Source organism: Hippocampus guttulatus, chromosome 1, assembly GCF_054856545.1.
Source record: "Hippocampus guttulatus isolate MCC_2025c chromosome 1, RoL_Hgut_1.0, whole genome shotgun sequence".
In the NCBI taxonomy this organism is placed as follows: Eukaryota; Metazoa; Chordata; class Actinopteri; order Syngnathiformes; family Syngnathidae; genus Hippocampus; species Hippocampus guttulatus.
In genome coordinates, this window is record NC_141261.1 from 3,601,035 (window position 1) to 3,621,213 (window position 20,179).

At 43.1% G+C, this 20,179-nt stretch overlaps 3 protein-coding genes across 5 annotated transcripts; 1 reads left to right on the plus strand and 2 right to left on the minus strand.

The window, feature by feature from the left end:
- Positions 1 to 200: 200 nt before the first annotated feature.
- On the minus strand, positions 201 to 7,936 carry zbtb48 (zinc finger and BTB domain containing 48). Of its 2 annotated transcripts, none has more exons than XM_086104610.1 (11): positions 7,767 to 7,935; positions 5,949 to 6,628; positions 5,115 to 5,389; positions 4,924 to 5,029; positions 4,628 to 4,720; positions 4,467 to 4,553; positions 3,776 to 3,930; positions 2,312 to 2,448; positions 2,067 to 2,231; positions 1,908 to 1,996; positions 201 to 1,099 (listed from the first exon to the last, which is right to left on the minus strand). In XM_086104610.1, the coding sequence occupies exons 2-11, from the start codon at positions 6,621 to 6,623 to the stop codon at positions 881 to 883; spliced, it is 2,001 nt and encodes a 666-aa protein (XP_085960736.1). In that variant the 5' UTR covers positions 6,624 to 6,628; positions 7,767 to 7,935; the 3' UTR covers positions 201 to 880. The 2 variants fall into 2 exon arrangements, with proteins under 2 accessions (XP_085960736.1, XP_085960744.1); XM_086104618.1 differs by having other exon boundaries at positions 948 to 1,843; positions 7,767 to 7,936.
- nol9 (nucleolar protein 9) lies at positions 7,919 to 14,737 on the plus strand. Of its 2 annotated transcripts, XM_086104532.1 has the most exons (13): positions 7,919 to 8,383; positions 8,487 to 8,964; positions 9,028 to 9,238; positions 10,070 to 10,200; positions 10,709 to 10,844; positions 11,356 to 11,452; positions 11,614 to 11,711; positions 12,000 to 12,167; positions 12,263 to 12,521; positions 12,610 to 12,724; positions 13,348 to 13,522; positions 13,703 to 13,836; positions 14,460 to 14,737. In XM_086104532.1, the coding sequence occupies exons 2-13, from the start codon at positions 8,527 to 8,529 to the stop codon at positions 14,571 to 14,573; spliced, it is 2,076 nt and encodes a 691-aa protein (XP_085960658.1). In that variant the 5' UTR covers positions 7,919 to 8,383; positions 8,487 to 8,526; the 3' UTR covers positions 14,574 to 14,737. The 2 variants fall into 2 exon arrangements, 1 of the variants encoding a protein (XP_085960658.1); XR_015099486.1 differs by lacking the exon at positions 14,460 to 14,737 and having other exon boundaries at positions 13,436 to 13,522; positions 13,703 to 13,835.
- A 480-nt stretch (positions 14,738 to 15,217) lies between these two features.
- nsmce4a (NSE4A component of SMC5/6 complex) lies at positions 15,218 to 19,968 on the minus strand. Its single transcript, XM_086104683.1, has 11 exons — positions 19,801 to 19,968; positions 19,342 to 19,545; positions 19,178 to 19,258; positions 17,923 to 18,053; positions 17,158 to 17,306; positions 16,479 to 16,578; positions 16,197 to 16,287; positions 16,030 to 16,124; positions 15,904 to 15,952; positions 15,716 to 15,813; positions 15,218 to 15,401 (listed from the first exon to the last, which is right to left on the minus strand). The coding sequence occupies exons 2-11, from the start codon at positions 19,535 to 19,537 to the stop codon at positions 15,342 to 15,344; spliced, it is 1,050 nt and encodes a 349-aa protein (XP_085960809.1). The 5' UTR covers positions 19,538 to 19,545; positions 19,801 to 19,968; the 3' UTR covers positions 15,218 to 15,341.
- Positions 19,969 to 20,179: the final 211 nt, after the last annotated feature.

A 20,179-nucleotide genomic window follows, 5' to 3' on the forward strand; every position in this document is an offset into this window, starting at 1 on the left:
TTTTCTTTCCCCTGGGTAAAGATGTTTTCAGATCAATGTCTTCAAAACCGACATCCAGTGGCCATTGATTTATGTTTTCAGAAACTTGCGACAAGAGTGGCTTTTACAACTATTGTGATGGGAGATGGGGAGAACTACAATAGTGAGTCCGTGTGATCATACAAACGCAAGTCCAATGAAGTTGGAACAGACCACAGTGATTCACAAATTAAACGATGTTTATGAAAGTAGCCTGTGATGAATTTGCAGACAGGAAACCAAATTACTGAACTAACATTGTCCCAACGGCCACAGCTGGAATCCAGAGCTGGTTAACCTGGAAGGCAATTGAACCGTAACTCTACGCCTTAATTCTTATTTTGGTAGCCTGTAGAATACTCGCCCCTTTTCTCTCCTCTTGTTGGGGAACCCTGGTGGACAGCAGCTGTCTACCATTGAAGAGAAAGCTCTCGTTCAGTCTGACCGCACCATTAGAGACAGATTTAGCAGAGACATGAGTAGGAGAAACAAGCATGGTCAAAATAACGATGAGGGAAATCTAAAACCGGTGGACTAAATAGCGGTAACAGATGATAATTTAGCCAGGACGGAAACATAGTTAAAATAACAACTGACGATTACGGTTTGGCTTGAAATCATGACGGACGTGCGGGCCGGCAAAAATGTATTGACATGTACAATTTCTACCGTGGCAGGTTTCTACTCATCCTACCAATGTGACCATAAAAGCTTTTATACATCTAGTATTTATAACGTTGATCATGATGCAGCTGTAGTCCGCACTTTGATGAGGAGGCACCTCCAAGATGTCAGTGGCACATATTCAAGCCTCTCATCTCATGTCCAAAATTGTGTTTGCAGCTCAAAAAAAAAAAGTGCTCTATTTGAGTGCCACTGTGACTTCAGAAGTGGACTCCGTGCCAGCGGGCATGGAGTCACCCGCTTGCATAACAACTGGCGAGGCCTCTGCTGGTTTGGTGGCATCAAAATCACCCGGACCACCATCATACTCATCCACGACCACGTTCCTCAGTTTCCTCTGTCTTGGGTTGTAATTCTCAGTCCTCTTGTGGATCTGAACGTGTCGACGCAGATGTGCCTGGGACCGAAAACATAGGTGTGAGTTTCAAACAAACTTCGAATTTTAACTGAAATTCAGCCTGAAGCCCGGATAAACGTCACCAGATGCTCGATCGCTGGTGATGCTCTACCAGGCCTCAACTCCAAACGTCTTCAGCTTCTGATTGTTGGGCCATTTTTCCTTCAGTTTTGTTCTCAGCAAATGAAATGCATGCTCAATTGGATTCAAGTCAGCTGCTTGACTGGACCACTGCACAACATTCCACTTTGCCTTCTAAAACTCTTTGGTTGCTTTTACAGTATTCTCCAGGTCGTTGTCCATCTACACTGTGAGGCGCCATTCAATGAGTTCTGAAGCATCTGAATGTGAGCAGATAATATTGCCTGAAACACTTCAGCGGTCATCCAGCTGCTTTGGTCAGCAGTGACATGATCAATAAATACAAGGGAACCAGTTCACTGGCAGACCTGGCATATAAAACTGTTGAAATTCATACCAGCGTTGACTTGATTTGGATTTGAATGCCCTCAAAGCTCAAAATCTGCAGTCAAAGCACATTTTGTTTGTTTCATTTTCAATCGACTGTGGTGGAGTTTATTTATTATTGCCATACAGAAGAGAATTGTGTCCATGCCCAACTCCAAATACTTACGGTCCTGACCGTCAGTCTGGCCATGGGGATTCAGAACACGTACGCATCACATTTTTTCCCGACACCGTCTTGGTCAGATTGGTACGTGACGTCAAATGCAAGCGATGTATCTAAAATTTGATCAGGAAAGTGGCTTTGCTAATGAAAAGCAATACTCTGCTGTCTGTAGCATACCTGTCGGGTGAACTTGTAGCCACAGTCGGCACACTCAAACTTCCTCATACCCTTATGGCGACACAGGTGGACCCGCAGTTGTTCTTTGGCTGGCGAAGAATACCAACAGATTTCATTTGCTCATCTTCGAGGGCGATCGCACGCATGCGGCGTTCTTACCTTTAAAGGTCTTGTTACATATGTGGCAGCAGTGAGGGCGTCCCTCCTCGTGCTTGCTTGCCTTGTGGCGAAGAAGGGCGCCCTTCTCGGTGAAGCGCTGCTCACAGACATCGCAGGGGAAGGGCCGCTCGCCCGTGTGCGTCCGGTGATGTTTTTCGAGGCTAGCTGCCATCAAAGTAGAGCAGGTGTTATTGCCGCAAAACCAACGACCGCAGCCGGCGTGGCGTCGCTCGGACGGCTGTTACCTTGCGTGCGGAAGGTTTTGCCGCACAGGTGACACTGGTAGGGTCTTTCGCCGCTATGCACGCGAAGGTGCATGTTGAGGTTGTTTTTCTGGGAGAAGGCGTGGCCGCAGATGCTACAGAGGAAGGGCCGCTCATTTCTGTGAGAAAGACACAAGAAGAGGAAAGATCACTTTATTGATAAGGTTACTCATCTTTTATCATAATCTAAGGCAGGGGTGTCAAACATACGGCCCGCGGGCCGGAACCGGCCCGCAAGGAGGTTTGATCAGGCCCGCAGGATAATTTAAAAGTGAAAAAAATGCAGAAAAGACACGGAATGAATATTTTTAATGAGGTGCAATTCATGGAATATCCGCTAGGGGGACACACTGTTTTGATCAGAGAAGAAGACAACACCAGCCTCAGTCTGTCACTGAGACAGACCCAACACAGCAGACGCTATCAAGGATATGTGAATACTTTATTCTTTACACATATTATAGCACTCTCCTTAGTTTGTAAAGTGTAGACAGGGATTACATTTAGAATTTATATGCTCGTGTAAATGGTTTAAAAATTCCTTTCTTTATAAATCTCATTTAATCTTAAAAGTGCATTACGATATATTTCAATACCAATTACTTGTAAAGGTTTGGTGCCTTTGTACAGTCAGTGGGATCAGCTGCAATGCATATATGTGAATGATAAAAGTAAATTGCACGTTTGTCTAAGGAAATCTAAAGTCCTTCATGAAATGTTTTGTAAAAAATATATTCATTAAATTTCAACATTTTCCTAGTATTCTTGTGCTTCTTTAGACCAAAACAAAGGAAATACATATAATTTTGGTTATTTACAGCAGAGTATGGTGTCATTTTTAATGGTCCGGCCCACTTGACATCTACCGAGGCCGTATGCGGCCCACAATGTGAAATGAGTTTGACACCCCTGATCTAAGGTTTATTTGTCACTATGTTTGCAAAATGACAGGATTTTTTTCATTTGGAAATTTGCAATGGGAAATTATGGGAATTGATGAAAACATAGCAGGAAATGGCTCTTAATCTAGAATGTAAATATACACCTCCAATTCTAATGAAGTTGGGAAGATGAGTAAAACGTAAATAAATACAGAATGAATTTTGCATAACAGGTCTTTGTCGTGTATTCAACCAAATATAGTCTGAAATGAGTTTGTAAATTTGTGTATTCTGGTTTTTATTTATTTATTTTTACCCAATGTCCCAACTTCAGTGGAACTGGGATTTCTAGTTGGGGAAAATATATTTGCACAATCATAAAACTAGATCTCATGCAAGTGCAATCAAATGCAATATAACTGAGTGAGGTGCTAGAGTGCACAAAAACACAACAGAACCATACTCGTCTATGCTGGGGTTTTTTTGGCGGGTGAACCACCAGCTGTGCCCCCTTATACTGCGCATGTCCAATCCGCCGAATAATTTGAAAAATGCAACGTCTTACCTGTGGATAGCTTTGATGTGCATCTGCAGGCCGTTGCGACTGGACGCTCGATGGCCACACTCCTCGCACACAAAGGGCTTTTCCCCGCGGTGTTTTGCGGCTTCGTGCACTCGCAACTCGTAACGAGTCCAGAAGGTTTTGGGGCACTGTGGACACTGATAGAGAAATCTCAGTTATTGGGCACAGCTAACAGTGTACCATATTTAGGCTGTATTTCATTGTCTGTGCTTTCTCTGTAATTTTGTCATTATGTTGGTTATTTTTTTAAGGTTTTTGCTGTTTCGACATATCAATACATGCTGTATCCACACTGCAGGTTTTTCATGCAGTGTAAAGAGTGCAATTCAGATTTTTTCCAATCCGACCTGGGCCTCTTTCATATGTGAATAAAAATCGGATATTTATGCGTTCTGCGCGGGCGGTGATGAAATGCTTGATTGAAAAGTGTCGTCTCATTTCCGCAAAATATTTCTACATCCTCCTACATTGCTTCCTCTGTAGACATGAGATGGTAAAAAAATATGAGCCCCTACATGCACGGCCATATTTTCTTCCATAAACGTATTACTAATATTGCTTGTTCCACATTCCTTGCAGATTTTTACCATACAGGCCTCGGTCCCTATCTCCTGCAAATAGTTGTATTCTGAGGTCTTTCATTTGAATACTTTTTTTTAATGGGCCAACTCACAGCGTGTGGTTTGGGATAGCCATGGACCTTCATCAAGTGGCACATCAGGTGTTTCTTGAACATAAATTGTTCAGCACACGGTGAACACTGAGGAATAAAAATGACGTGTCAAGGATGAGCTTTCGCTGCACCATTCGATGTCACGCAGACGTTGGCGCTACCTTGTAGGGCATCCGCTCCACATGGGAGACGACGTGCGCACGCAGCTCCTCTTTCCCTTTGAATGACGATGAACATGTCTGACACGTGAATGTCTGGAACGAGTATCATAAAGGTCATACAATTCTCCAATTCAACACAAAAATACATTGCACACTTTTGTCTGACTGTTGAAGGTTTCATTGCTTTTGACACATCTTAGTTTTGTCGAGCCTTTGCGGAGGTCTTGTGGCTGACTCTGTTTACAGGAGGGTGAATGTGTTGGTGATAAAACAATTAGAAGAGATGTTGTCCTTACCTGTGTTGCAGCGCAGTGCCTGAGCTCATGGATTAAAAGATTTTCTTTTCTGAAGTAGTGCTTCCCACATTTGTGGCAACCAAATGGTTTCTCGCCTGTATGACGTCTTTCAAGCACAAAAAAATAAGCATCAAACACTTTAACAATTGCTTTCAATACTTGAATGAGAGAATTTGGGGACCAGCGCCTACCTGTTGTGCACTTTGAGATAATATTTGCTTTTGAAGACTTTGTGACAGACAGGACAGCATACAGAGTTCTCGGGTTCTCCCTCTGCCGTTTCGCCATCACTGCTCACGCGCAAACTAGCGCGGTGTTGTCGAGCTCTCGGAGCAGACGCCACAGCTGGACTGGACTTGTGGGTAGGGACATACTCTTCGTCAGAATCATGGACGGTCATTTCAAAATGGTTGCCTTCATCCTCAACCGCCACTTCATCTTTCATGTGGCTCAGCAGTGCGCTCATCTGCAAGTGGGCAAAAGAAAGGCTTTGATTCTGAGGTTATAACAGTTTGGGATTATTCAGTTGTGTTTTGTTATTTTTAGTTAAGTTTTGGAAACAGTTTTGGGAGTTGGTTATTTTTTTGAAAATGCTCCGTTTTTGTTTAGTTACAAATGGTATTTTATTTTAAAAAAAAATTTGCAGCATGCGGTAGTTGTCAGGATATTGGTGAGTCTGATTATAGTCTGAACACAGAATCATTAAACCCAGTGAAATAGTTCTTGATTTAAAAAAAAAAATTTTTTTTTTGCAATTCTAAAAACAATTTTAACTCAGAATATAAAATGATCCAAAACATTTAATCCATGAACTCAGATAATATTTCATGATAAACGTTAGTTTGTGTCAAATCTTTCAGGGATTTAGTATGGCACATGACTACAGACTAAAAAAAACAGAAATGACCCCAGATAGGCCTGATAGGGAGTCTGGGAGTCTGCGCTGTCATGTGAAAGACTTGAAATCATTCATCAATCATCTTAAGTTTAGGGGGGGGGGGGGGGGGGTTGTTTTGTTTTTTTACCTGCATTTGCTCCTCAGTGTTCTGAACCTTGTCATCAGCACATTCTCGCTTTGAAAAAGGAGGCAGAGATTCCTCAATGGCCGTGACATCACAGCTGGCGTCTTCTTCAAAGATCATTCGTCTGGGCCCTTTGACCACACGGCCCGAGCGGGTGGTGGTGGTGACGGTGCCCTTCATATTGTCTCGGACCCCGTCCAAGACAGACTGCTCTTTAGTCACCGTCAGTTTGTTCGTGTCTTCACCTGAGGTGGCGAAGACCTCAGACTTTGTCTTTCTCGGTCTGCCTCGCCCTCGCTTGAGAAGAGGGACAGCTTCCACTGGCTTGTCCCTGAAGCGCTGACAGATTGCGAGCGCTTCAGGGATGCACAAACTGGACGCTGCACTCTGCACCTTGTCCAGGACACCCACATCCAGCTTGAGTTCTCCGGTGTAGACAAAGTCCAGCAGCAGCTCAAGGCCCTCACTGGAGCACTCTTGGAGGTAGAACTCCATGCTGGGTGAGGCGGCAGCCATGTTGCTCCCCTGAAAGACTTGACTGAAGCAGGCCAGGACACTACGATGGGCAGTGTAGACCACCCCATCAGTCACTTTCAGCATGGCGTCACAGAAGCTCCCTGCTGCTCTCTGCTGGTTTAAGGTGGACAGGACACGCCGTGCATGGTCGGTGGCATGCATCTCCACTGGAACAAAAACACGAGAGATGTGAGATGACAGGAGCCACTCATACAGGCCATCCATCCATCAATTTGCATGATCTCAGGGAGAACTCCATAAACTCCATAGAAGAAGACCAGCGCTTTTGAAGATAGTGCTGCTGTATGCAGCAAAGACAATTTTCAAAAATATAATGTATGCACAAATTTGACATGTTAATTGCATAGGATTGATCTGTATATTAATGTATTAATTCATTTGGAATGTATCAGGAAGTCTTTTTGCTTATTCAATAGATAAATTTTATGCCTTTATTTTATTTTTGTTGCAGAAGCTATTTTATTTGGGTCACTTACAAAGGTTGTGGAGAAAATGAGCCTTGATATATCAACATAACATCTCTGTTCAATTTTCTTACAACAACCTTTTGTGTCAATGCCATTCAAGACTTGCACAGGTTCACAATTTCATTTGAGATGACCTGTTTAAGGCACAAAGTGTAGAGCTAATGCACCGGGAATGGGCCAACTGTTGTGCATAAGGACCAATTTCACGTTTTAAAATGGAAAAATGGGCCAGGTTTTTCATAGATGGCATTTCAATAAAAGTTCATGTGTGTATATAAAATATGCTAAATGCAACATGATAATACATGCTAAATGTTGCATTGTTTGTAAATAATTGCAATTGAACGCTACGTTGGTAAATAAAACAAAACGATTCCACAGTATTTTGTTGGACGTTAAAAAAAATCAATAAAATAATTATATTTCTTTCTACCAGGCAAAAGAATAAAAAAAATAAAGAGGGGAAACGTCCAAATGAATGAAACAAATATTACAGGACTCTTGATAACGTCAAAGTAAATGCTCTGTGAAGAACGGAGCTGGCCATACTTTGATTGACCCTGCCTGACAGTGTATGACTTATGGATGCCTAGTGCGGTACGCTACGGTTGTGTCTACTTACAGGCAAAAAAATAGATAAACATCTAAAACGAGCCAAGTAAATTACGATACTGATTGTGACAAATTAATAAGTGGCACATAAACTTTAAATTGAGAGACAGTACAGTTCAAATCCTTAGCACGTCGACGTTTACGTCCTAGCATATTTTTCCAGACGCTCCCTTACCTTAGCTCGGCTGGTACGCGGCAGACTTACCACAAGAATGATGAAACTTCAACGTCGACCTGTAAAATTTTCACCAGAAATGCTTTTTAGCTGATGTTGCGTACACGGCGTATCGTGTGTTTCGAGTAAAAGCGCAAAACTAGCTTCAATACACCTTGTTTTTTCTTCTTGTAGGACCCTAAAACAAAGCGGATGTGACGTATTTTTTCAGCATCCGGAATAGAATGATCGGCAGGGTTAATGTTGCACGCCAGATTGTAACAAAACAAAATTCACTTTTCAACAAAGTGAGCGCTTGTATCTTAATTGCGTTTCGGCATATTCGTACCACGATACGAACAAGGCAAATATCACGGGAACATCATTGTTGCCCATTTACATTCAACCGACTGTTCGTGGCTCCCTGGTACACATGTTAGCTGGCTGGCTAACTGCAACTTTGGTAACTGGCGACTCGTAATTAAACATTTGGAGTGGTTTAGTGGTCGTCTGGGAGCTCTGAGCAACCCCGGAATCGTGCGTTTTCTTTTTGACGTCGTTGCAGTTTGCCTTTGTGTCAGGCGAAGAACATTAGCCGGTGATGAAAAGTTAGTCAGGTACCCAGCCCCGCGAGCTAATTTCAATTCGCCGATGGTTCATGTTTGAAGGTAAATTGAGCTCGTCTTTCTTATGAAAACGGCAAACCGCGATTCTTTTCTCCGTTGCATTCTGTTAAGAAAGAATAATATGCTTTATTGTTGCATTTGTTAGTGCTTATCCACCAGCCACTCGTCCACATAACATTGGCATAATGAAGGCGAAGAGAGTCAGTCATTCAAAGGTCAGCGCCACATCTCAAAAGTGGAAGGACGTGAGGGGTAAAAGATGCAGGCCTCCCATCGGCTCCTCCGACCTCAACTCCAGTCCCGTCATGGTTGAGATGATCAAGGAGCATCACGATGCCATGAAGAAGAAGCCGGCTGTCAAGAGACTGAAGAACAAGGCAAAGACTGTATCCGGGAAAAGTGTTTCTCAGACCAAGTCCTTCACCAATGGCGACGTGGGCCTCGATTCCGATGAGTTTCAGGACTGGAAGGAATATTCCCAATCAGTCCGAGTAAATGGGCTAAAGACAAAAGGTGCCACAGAGGACAAGAGTGCATGTCGACTGGATGGGAATTCTCTCCATCAGTGTGCAGAGAGGGATGATCAGAGGAACCACGCCGTACTTGTCATGCAGAAAGGACAGGTATGCTTTAGAAATTTGAACATCAAGTCCATTTCAAACCTTGTCTTTCTGCTTTTTTCCCAGACTCTGTGTTTCCGTGGGAAATGTTTTTTGACCTGCTTGTTTGGGCGTGTGGAAGTGATGGGCTTCACCATTGAAGAGGGACAGCAGTCATATCCGCTCTTCTCTCCCGCCTCACATTGTCCTCTGACTATCAGAGCCACGGAGGGCTGCGATGATAGCCGAGACCGCGGAAGTGTGGCTACAGAAGTCCTGTGCAATTACCTTCCATCCGGTAAATTCGCTGAACAATTGACACCATTGTGTTGTTAAACTTGTCACCGGTAAATTCAATGGATGACTGCGTTCCTAATGTTGCAGCAGAATCACTTAGAAATAAGTTGGCGTGATAGAGCCAGGCCAGGAGGAAAGAGAATAGCAAATGTCCAATATTTTTTTCGTCATTTCACATGCAATAAAAACAGCGCAAGTTGTCTCCTGCAAGGCAGATCTGGCTTACACAGGGTAACATAAACATCACTCGCAAATTCAATGTAGCCTACCAGTGCAAGTTATAATGTGTTGTAACTCCCCACAGGTGGCGAAAGGCACAACCGTCAGGTTTTTTTTTCAGTCACTAGAGTGAGTAAAAAGCTCACAGCAGTAAACTGCACTCTCATTCACTGACTTCCACGTTTGCGTCTTTTAAAGCCACACACATTCAGAGTCACATATACAGTGCTCGAACGAAATGAGGGAGACCAAATGGCAGGAGTGTCAAACTCATTTTTGTTGTGGGCCACTTTGGAGTTACGTCTTCCCTCGGAGGGCCGTTATAACAGTGAACCCAAATAAATGTTTCATCATCTTATCGCATTATTATTTAGCAGTTATGGCAATAATCCATTGAATAGTCATGCCCATAGGAAATATTTGGAAAAAGAAACAATCTGTTCCAGAGTCAAACCGATGTCATCATGCAGGCATTTTCTTAAGTAGCTATATAGTATACTGGTATGAACTATCCTAGCTGTTGATGTGTAAAAATAAGTTAAACGCTCTTGTTGGGTTCAACTGATCGTCTCTGGATTTGTGCATTATATTTTTCTTTCACCTGCCTTTGCAGCGTCACATAAGAAGCTGCTTAAAAAGGTTGGTTCCAAATCCTCCATCATACTCCTGGAGCCCATGGAGACCCCGTTGACACACTTCCTATCAAGCTTCACCAATCTCAGTAACCTGTTTGATCCCACTATGGTAAGATGGCTTCCTGGGTCAGCCTTTCCTGTTGGAATTCAAGTCGTAAGCAGGGTGTAGGCCGGGGGAACAGGATCAAAACAAGGGCATTTGAGTGTAGACTGGGGGGCAATTCCAAATTGTGGCAGGTTCGAGAACATAGCTGAATTCTTTGTGAAGTTGATATGCTTGCACACCATCAGAGATCTACATTTGGAGTTCAGTCATTAAAATAAACGCATTTATCGTTGAAGAAAAGTTTTGTGTGAACTTTAAGTATCAAGACCTCATTTCAACTTTTGTCCTTGACACCAGGAAGCCACTAAAGTAAGACTGTTATTGCTTTAGGATTTATTTCACAAACCACACTGAGTAAATATAAAATCAGTGAATAAACAGATTCGGAAATGGGTAACTGCGAAAATGCACCTCACTCTATATCCAAAATAAATGTGTTTTATCAGATTTAGTTGTGTGTGTGTGTGTGCGCGCGCGCATGTGTAATCTTCTCTGTGACACGTGTTTACAGGGAGAACTCATGTCTGCCGTCCTGGACACGCCCCTGAACGGCCTAGGGATGATACCTCTGATGGACAGCGTCGAGGGTCTGAAGGTGTCGCCGAGCTGCCGGGAATCCCTGAATGCAGTGGTCACTGCCTGCAGAGGTAAAACCGCTCATTATAACGTTCATTCTTTTTTATTTCAGGGGCAGAGGAACTCTGTATGGGGACACTTATTATTGACATTAGAAATGCAAAATGGCTCGCTGACACATTTTCAAAAATACAGATTACAAAAGATTATCGTGGTTGTTTAATTTCACACGTGATGGGCAAGCAGACACTTAACCGACTCAAGTATTTATATACAGTAAAAGTCAATTTTTCTCAGCCAATGTCCCCTAAAGATCAAATATGGACCTGAGCGGCTTTAATGACTACATAGCAACTCATACTAACAACTAGTAAGTACTTAGTAAATCGTGAGTAACTAATATCAAAATGACTTAAATTCAAGCAACATGATGTAAAAAAAAAAGTATTGATAATAACTGATGACAAATCATTTGAATTTAATTATGTCGTGTCGACACCTTACTGGCATTATTGTTCAGCCATAGCGGAGGTTTACGCTCCCTTTTAAGGACACAATACTGTCTGTCTCTGTCTCTTACAGGGGACATGGACGGTTGTGCTGTTGTCCTCGTTTATGGAGCTAAAAACGTTGGCAAGTCCACATACATCCGCATGGTGATCAATACTCTCCTAAATCAGTAAGTGGCATTGTCATCTTGTGATGCTTGAATGATACGGGACACTCAATTGAATATGTGTGTGTGTGCGTGTGCGTGTGTGCGCGCGTGTGTGTGTGTGTGTGTGTGTGTGTGTGTGTGTGTGTGTGTGTGGGTGTGTGTGTGTGTGTGTGTGTGTGAAGCACTACAAGTGTGGACTATTTGGAAGCAGACCTCGGTCAAACTGAGTTCACCCCGGCTGGTTGCTTGTCTTTGTTGACTGTCAGAGAACCTCTGCTGGGTATGTTTTATCTCTTCTTCCTTCAAATCATGTTAAGAGTGGAACCTCTGTCCTCAAAACACTTTAAAACGTGGAACATTTGGACTTCGGCCATGACCAATTAGCCGTATGTACTGTTTACAGTATTTTGCCTGTTGTTAGCCTTCTGTTACAAAGCTCAATTTCTTAAAAGCTGGAGCCTATCCCGGGTGACTTTTGGCCTTCAGGCATACCACACCCTGGAGTGGTCACCAACCAATCACACAATGTTGTTTTCAAAACAGATTGTGTTTGCCTTTGGATTCTCAGGCCCCCCTTTCACGCATCAGCGGGACCCCGACCACATGGTCTACTACGGCGAGTCGTCATGCGAGTCTGATTTAAGTCGCTACCTGGAAAGCCTCAAGTCCTTGTGGCACAGACGCTCCTCAAGCAGAGAGACACCTATTGTCATCAATACCATGGGCTGGATTAAAGGTCAGCGGAAACATTTTTACATACCTTTCCAGAATTATTTACCGGTAGTTGATTTAATGTTAACAACGTTTTTTCTTGGCGGAGGTGATGTGTAGGTTTTGGACTGCAGCTGCTAGTGGATATGCTCCGCTTCTTCCCGGTCTCGCACGTCATCCAAGTGACTCACGGCGGCAGCACGGCTCAATGCCCTGCCTTCACCCCTGAGTTTCTAAGGACTGCCCACGGCTTCCAGACACACCCGCCCGCTCAGACGGCGCTGGACGAGTTCACAGAGAGTACACAAAGCCCGCCCCTCGCCTACGTTCACATGACCGTTCAGTCCGACTTCGAAGGCGTGGGCTGCCAAGGGACGGCGTAAGCGTTGGTCTTTCTGCGTTGTATGTTCCACTGTTTTTGCGGCGTGAGATCGGCGGGTCACGTGTGCATGTGCTGTGTTGCACAGGAAACACCAACGCACCAATGAGCTGCGAGAACTTTCACTGCTTGCCTACCTCGGTCAGCTGCAGTCGGCTGATCCGGGACCCATTCGATCTCTTCACTCTCTCACACCATACCAGGTACACTATTTATGAATCTATTTTTTCATATACAAGCTGCTCTATTTTGAATGACATCTTGATGAGCTTAAATTGAAACTGCACTTTGTCTTGAAACACAGCAAATTCTTCATTAGAACCTCTTCATTTTGTTTTAAAATGAAATGTTATCAATGAATAGAGATGTTGTAAAAGCATAAAGTGGCACATAATGTGATTCCCTGCTAATAAATGAGTCTTTTTTTCAAGCAAAAAATTAATCTGTATTGGCATTAATAATAACAGATTGGTTATAAATAAATGTTTTGGTCCTGCAGGTTAGGCTTCCCCTAAAATGAAAGCAAATTAACCATGAGGTGTGAAAGTTGATCCGCTTAGAGTTGTTACCTTAATAAACACTTTGACTTGCAGGCTTTTTAAGTCTTGACTACAGCAATTTAACAAAACTTTAACACACAAGTGTGGTGTAAACATGAGTCAGAAAATTATAAATCAGATCACAACAATAATGCAAACAAATCTGTGGCTTCACCTCAACTTTTCATCTTTCATGAAACGATGATAAGTAAACATCTGGACAGCATTTCTTAAGCATTGTATAGTCAATACAGAATAAAGTAATAGGTGTAATTTTGCCCCCATAGGTCCCCCACACCGAAGTGGCTTTGGGTGTGCTCCATTTTGAAGTGGCACCCAGTGACATGTTCTATGCCGTCAATTCCGGCCTGGTAGGACTCTGCTGCCTGGCGGAGAAGGTGACCAGCAAAGGAGGTCCGGTCCTGCTGTCTCGAGCCCCCATCTGCCCATGCGTGGGCCTGGGTATGAAATAATTATTACCATTGTTGTGTTGAATGTAAAATTATTACATCTGAACTCCGTGATAATATTATAATTGTTGTACTTTTTTTTTTCATTGTTGTCCTTTTGGGTGTGCAGAACAAAGATCTGTGCCCTCCCGATTGTTCTTGTCTTCGAAGCCATTCGCTTTGCATTTTGTAGGTGTGCTGCGGGGGATCGACATGACGCGAGGCCTCTACTTTGTCCTGACGTCGGTAGATCCCACCATCCTGCGCAAGGTCAACTGTCTCCTTCTCGGAGCCACGTCGCTGCCCTCCTGCATCCTGACCGTGCAGGTCAGACGCTCACTTGCTCGTGGGACTTGGGTTACTGTCAGAGATTTTCTCGGACAAAGTTAAAGAAATGACTCGGCACACAGGAAAATTGTCTTCTATATCGGCGGGAGCGGATCTCTAAGAGCGAACGACGGGTAGTTGCTCCGCGATCACACCTGCCTCGCTCTCCGCCGGTTCGAACTTTTATTGCAAAATACAAGAAAGACACTGCCCCCGAGATTTGCACCCCGCACCCCCCGGTAATGATCTGATTTACCCGAATACACAAGTCACAGACTTTGCTGATGACTAATGTCCACCTGGGCGCGACAGCTGTTCCCAAACTGTCTTTTGGTATTCAACGACTCTTTGTTCCCAATTTGTTTATTCCCACTCTGTGATTGAATTTAGCCTTCGCCCCCCCTTGCTTTAGCGTGATTACTCAGGAAAGGCCCTCCGCCTAAACGCCCGACACCTCTGCGCTGAGTATGTCTAGACATGCCCAAATTAACCGAAACTTTAAACATGATACAATTTTGTTCGTAGATTTCTCTATCAGTTACTCACAAAGAGTTTGCAATATTGGGTATTTGGGTAACATTTCTTCACCACTCCTCGCTAAGAATGGCAACTTTGTTCGGCAGGATGGTTTCCAGGGAGAGCTGCCTTACGTGACGTCAGACTACAGCTTTGACCTGACCGGTGCTGGAAAGCTGCGATTCTTCAAGGGCCTGCAAAGGTCATGTCAGACGCGCTGATGGTCCAACGTTTGTGTATGTGTGAGTTTTCTTTTTCCCCAACATCAAGTCTGAATTGACTCTTCAGGAGAGAATTCTCTCAGAACATTTTTTTTTTTTTGTACCGCTGCCATTCCGAAACCGCAACTGAATTCTGGTGTCATATTAAAAGCAGGAAAAATGTATTCAGATTTCTATTTTTTACTTGTACTCCTCCGACAAGCACTGAGGCGCGATTTTGTCATTGCGAGTAGTTATCGTAGTGTGTACATTATTTGTTTCACTCGTTCGTAGATTTCTAAGCATCTTTAAATTGGGAGTCACTGCAAAAAATAAAATTAACTTAAACCCAAAATAAGCGGAATAGAACAAAGATTTTTGTGTGAGAGCCCTCAAATATGTAATTATAGTACTGTATTTCTTATTATAACCAGTAATAAATAATCGTGGCAAAAAAAACCCAAATAGAAATGCACAAATATTCCTTGGTAAGAAAAACAGTGGATATGAAAAAATAAATCAAGATGTAACCTGTCACATTAAAACGCATATAAAATGAGGGGTCAGTCACACCTGCCGCTAATAGTCCCACTGATGAGCCCCATATAAAGTTTAGCTGTTTATGTCTAGCATACATTCTTATGACAAATGACACCAGACCACTGTCGTTTTCTGTCTTTTATTATTGGAATAAAACATAAACAATATCATCGCCAAATAACTTTATAATTCAAACAAATCAGAAACATACAAAAGTAATATTGAGTCCCGGGTGACACGTTTGTTCCTTCACTGATTGTTTAAAGGCGGAATCATGGCGTCCCTGATGTCAAAGGTATCGATGAGCTCCTTGGGAGATGAGAGAGAGAGAAAAAAAAACCATTATAGTTCATACCGACTCACCCTGTGTGGTGTACCCACGTACACGGTTAAAATAGTTGGGGAATGTTCATTTTCAATTCATTTTGAGTTTTTTTTATTTAGTTTTCAGAGCGGGTTTGTTATTTACTAGTTTTATTTTATTTTTTATAATACCGGTACTTAGATTTGTGGCTTGAATTCATGTTGAGAAGTACTGAATATATTTTTCATATTTGAAGGTATGCTTTCCCACTTTAACCAGAGACATCTGAAGAGGAATTGAACTGAAAAGACATGTTCACCTTCCAGATCTTTGGGCTTATTGAAACAATAGATGCATTACGGTTGTCTGATCCTACGGCATCTACCGAAATTTCCATCCCCACCTCCTCCACCGGAGCTGAAAGAAGCAACAAAAAACATCTCAGTAGTGTAATGGAAGGTCTTATTTGTGTTTTAGTAAATGACAAATCAGTTCAATGTCCTTTACCTATATTAGGCAACTTGTCTTGATCCAAACATATTTGTGCCAAACCATCCTGAAAAGAGAAGCACAGAGTAACTAAAGAGCAAGATCAGCATCCATTTGGATTCTTGGCTACAAACAAAAACTTACCCTGACTAGGAACGACGTGTGGAACATATTTTCGATTGTTCGTGGAAAGGAGTCGGGATCAATGACAAATTCGTAATACGGTATCGGCGACGACGCTGTGATGGAAGAGGAGTTGCAATAAATGGCAATTTTGGCAAAGCAGTAATGGTGGTCAACCGTAAACTCACGGTCATCTTGATGATAACGCTTTAGGCAGGCGAGGATCCTCTCGACCTCTTTCTCCGTGGCTTCTTGTTCAGCTTCTTCCATCTTTTTCAGCTGATACACGCACAGCGTGATGTGAATAGAATAATTAGCTGCTGGTCCACTGGTCGAACGTATTTAATTTTGAACTAGATTCCTTGATGCTTTTGTGATAGTTGGTGTGTGGTGAAATATTTCCAATGTGAAGTGTGTGCCTTAGGAAAACTCTGTGGATGAGGATAGTGGCCTGAATGTGTTTTAGCAACCTGAGTGGGCATGATCCTTTTTGCTTCCTTGCCGGGGGGTTTCCTTTGTCGTTCTATCCGTTGCTTTGGAGGGGGTGGCTCAGCATGGAAGGAACCCAACCTGATGATGAGAGACTGAAGTCAGTGATGTGGAGTGCACCGGATCCATTCAAACCGTGATTTGCAAACATTTGAGACCAAGAACCACTGGAAAAGATACCTTGGCGTCGAAATTCAATGTGTTTATCAAAGATTGGGGCAGACGTTTTATTCCCAAAATTTGATTTAAGTTTATTGTAAGCCACTGTAAAATTATGCAGTTTGAAGATTAACACTGTGCTTTAATATAGGAACACAAAGTTAGTTGACAATCCTACAAGATTGGTGTCGACTCAATACAAGAACTGGATATGGATCTCCATACCTTGGGCATGACTGCCATCTAAAGGTATTCACACAATACTTTCCAATGCTGTAGTTGCATTTTTTTATATGCATGGGGGTTTTATTTTTAGAAATTAAAATCTAATATAACGTGTTTAAAGAGTGTGTATTTTGCATTGACAGCCCCGGTGTCTCATATGTTAACCTCCAGCGTATTGAGTTCTTCCATTCCATTTCCAGTCCTTCCATACTAAACGGGTGTTTACTCTACCGTAATGAATGAATCCACTGAGCTGATTAATGACGGCACACGCACATGTAGCGGAAGGTCGGCGCTGTCCTAAAACAGTCCTCAGCTCTCCGGGCCAGTCTATGCCAGGCGTCGCTGGGCAAGTAGCCATCGAGTTGATCTTCGCGCTGCTCTTCCCCGTCACTTTCCAGCCGGTTGAGACCCATGAAGGTAAGCTGTCCAAGGGATAAAAAAACAACCTCAGAACGCCACGGTACGAATCATTGCATGACTGGTCATCCTTCAGTTGAGTCGTCTTTTCCATGGAGATCAATCATATTTGAAATGATTTATAATGTTGCCTGTGACATACGGAGCAGAATTTGAGCCTAGAAGCAGACAGGAAACGTAAGAGGCAAAGTCAAAGTCTTTAGAAAGGTGCAAACCAAAATCACCCAAAAGGTGGTGAAAGGAACACACGAAGCAACAACAAAGAACAGAGGTGGACCCCGGCAGTGAGAGAGCGCCCAACGAAGGGGCGTGGGACGATATTCGACGTTCTGGCGAATACTGTCTTAGGAACTAGGACTCCCATCATAAAACCTTTAGTAAATGTCCTGACCATCCTATATTAATATAATATATATAATAGCCTACATTCCTGCTGCTGGAGGCTGTAAATTTCCCCAGTGTGGGACTAATAAAGGATATCTTATCTTATATTATATTTTAATTAACGGTTTAAAATAGTCATTGTCGTACAAGCTGGAACAAAAGCAGCAGTTTACAATAGTAGCTCACTGGGCCAGGAGAATTTGCCATAACATTTGCATATAAAATGGATTTACTTACAAGGTGCTCAGCAAAAGCCGTCAAGTCAAAAGCACTGTCCTCATCTCGCATCTGGCTGGCTTTCTCGTCATTCAGGTCTGTGGCCACGACGACGAACTTGGAATCCAACACCGCTTCGCTCGTTTCTCGCACTGTCAAACAACAACTTTGCTGTCAGAGGTTTCTTTGCGGCACCAATTTCGACTGGATACTACATTTAAACGTTAAAAATTGGGAGCATAGACTTTTTAACGGCTAATACAGTTAAGGGACCACGGCCTGGCACCAACAGAGAAAATCTGCAATTGACACAAATAGCCCAAGTACATGAGTACTTGCTGGGCCCCCCCCCCACCCAAATGGAATCTAGTCTAAACCCCAAATGTTCCCAAACAGAAAGTGTGAGGAAATTGGCAATTATGCCAGGTGCTTTGCAATCCCTAAAAGTATAATGAGCTGTGTTTTGTGATCCAGTAGTAGTCAGCAAATGAGTTCCCCAAATTACAAAGTCATACGTATGTGTCAACACTTTCAGTGGGAGAGTAAGATCCTTTTTCCCCCCTATCTACTCTGTTCACTTGTTTCTCTCCTGGTACTGAGATAACAAAAAAATCTTTCAGATTTGTCCGAATCAGGGACTGTATGTCTTAATCACACACTAATGAAAAAATGCGCTACAGTGTTGTCCACTATTTCAAGTTTCACTTTCCACGCGCTCACATAATTGCAACTTTTTTGTGGAATATACTTGATTGATTACTTCATGACACATATGAACCAACAAGGGGCTGTAATATAATCCCACACCCACACCCCCCAAGGCTGCACCGACCGTGCTATCCTGTGAAAGCCGAAAGGCAAGCAGAGCTGCAATGAGTTTCGCTGAATGCACATATTAGTGTTAGCCACCAGCATTTCCTACAGATAAGCAGCACATACTCGATTGCTTGGTGAGTTGGCGACACAGTGTCAGTGGAGGAAGATACTTGTGTGTGGTGACGTGTTCATGCCCCACAAACACACAGCACAGTGTGAAGTGCTGCCTCTGGTATGAAAATACATTTATTGTCATTACGGCTAACATTTTCTCCCTCCACTTTGTGCTCTGCTCAAGTTGAAGCCCCTTGAGTCACACATTCAGCATCTTCATCCAGTCATCATGGTAACAAAAGGCAGCCACTTTTGAATTGTGACAAAAAATGCAATGCATTACTTAATATGACTACTAGAGTTCTTTTCTAACGATCAGAAAGGCAAAGACAAGAATAACACATACCATTCACAAAAAGCTTGTCCGCCTCTTCCAAAACCTCTGTAAGTTTGTTGTTTGAAGGACTCAGTAAGTCTTCTCTATTTCCTGCGATAAAAAGGAGCATGCGTTTAATACAAAAACAAACAAACAAACAAACAAAGCAGCCTCTTCTAAAGTCACTAACTCACGATGAACTGAATCGATGAGGTCTCTGTACTTGCTCCTTATTTCCTTCCTCGCCCCCCTTTCGTTGTCATCCTGTCCATTCGTGGAGTCAAAGTTGGACCCTTCGTTACATCGCTGTTGTTCACGGCTGTTGTGACGCGTGGTGCCGTCTTGTCGGGAAGCTTGTTCCTTGGCGGACGGGCGTCTGAGACGCTCCATCAATCAGTCTATGAGTGTGCAGAAATTAGATGCTAAACCCCAAAAAGGGCGAAGTCGGTTCATATAGCTGAAGTCTAAAAACAAGTCATGCAACCCTTATTATTCAAAAGGTTAAGCTATTGCATTTCTGTCAATGTGAAAAATGTATGTAAACACGAAACAGCAGGTACAACTGTAACACCTTCCCCCATGCTGTTCTTGCAAAAGGCTAATGTTAGCCACTTAGCAACCCATTAAACCGCTTAATGTGTACAAAGTCATACTTGATGTCACGCTGTGGCAGCGACCCGTGTTATTTGTTGGAGCGGTGGTCCTTGCGTAAATGTTGAGCCGCAAAGTGATGCTGGAGCAGCTCGAGTGAGCGCCTAGACGTTCGTCACTTTAGATTCCAACGGACTGCTCTGGAGTATGCAGTTGCGTTTGGGGCGGACATGACGTTCTTAACTGATGCTGCCCGATTCACCAACGTGCCGACGTGGCGGCCATGTTGTAAGGGGCGATATTCCCACCAAAGGCAATGCAGTGGCATTGAAATTTAGTCGTAAAGGGCTCATATCTCAATTAGAGGGCTCTCTCATAACAGTAATGGGAACCCCATCACATCAACGTAAGTTTTAATGTAATGGTAATAAATATATCCGC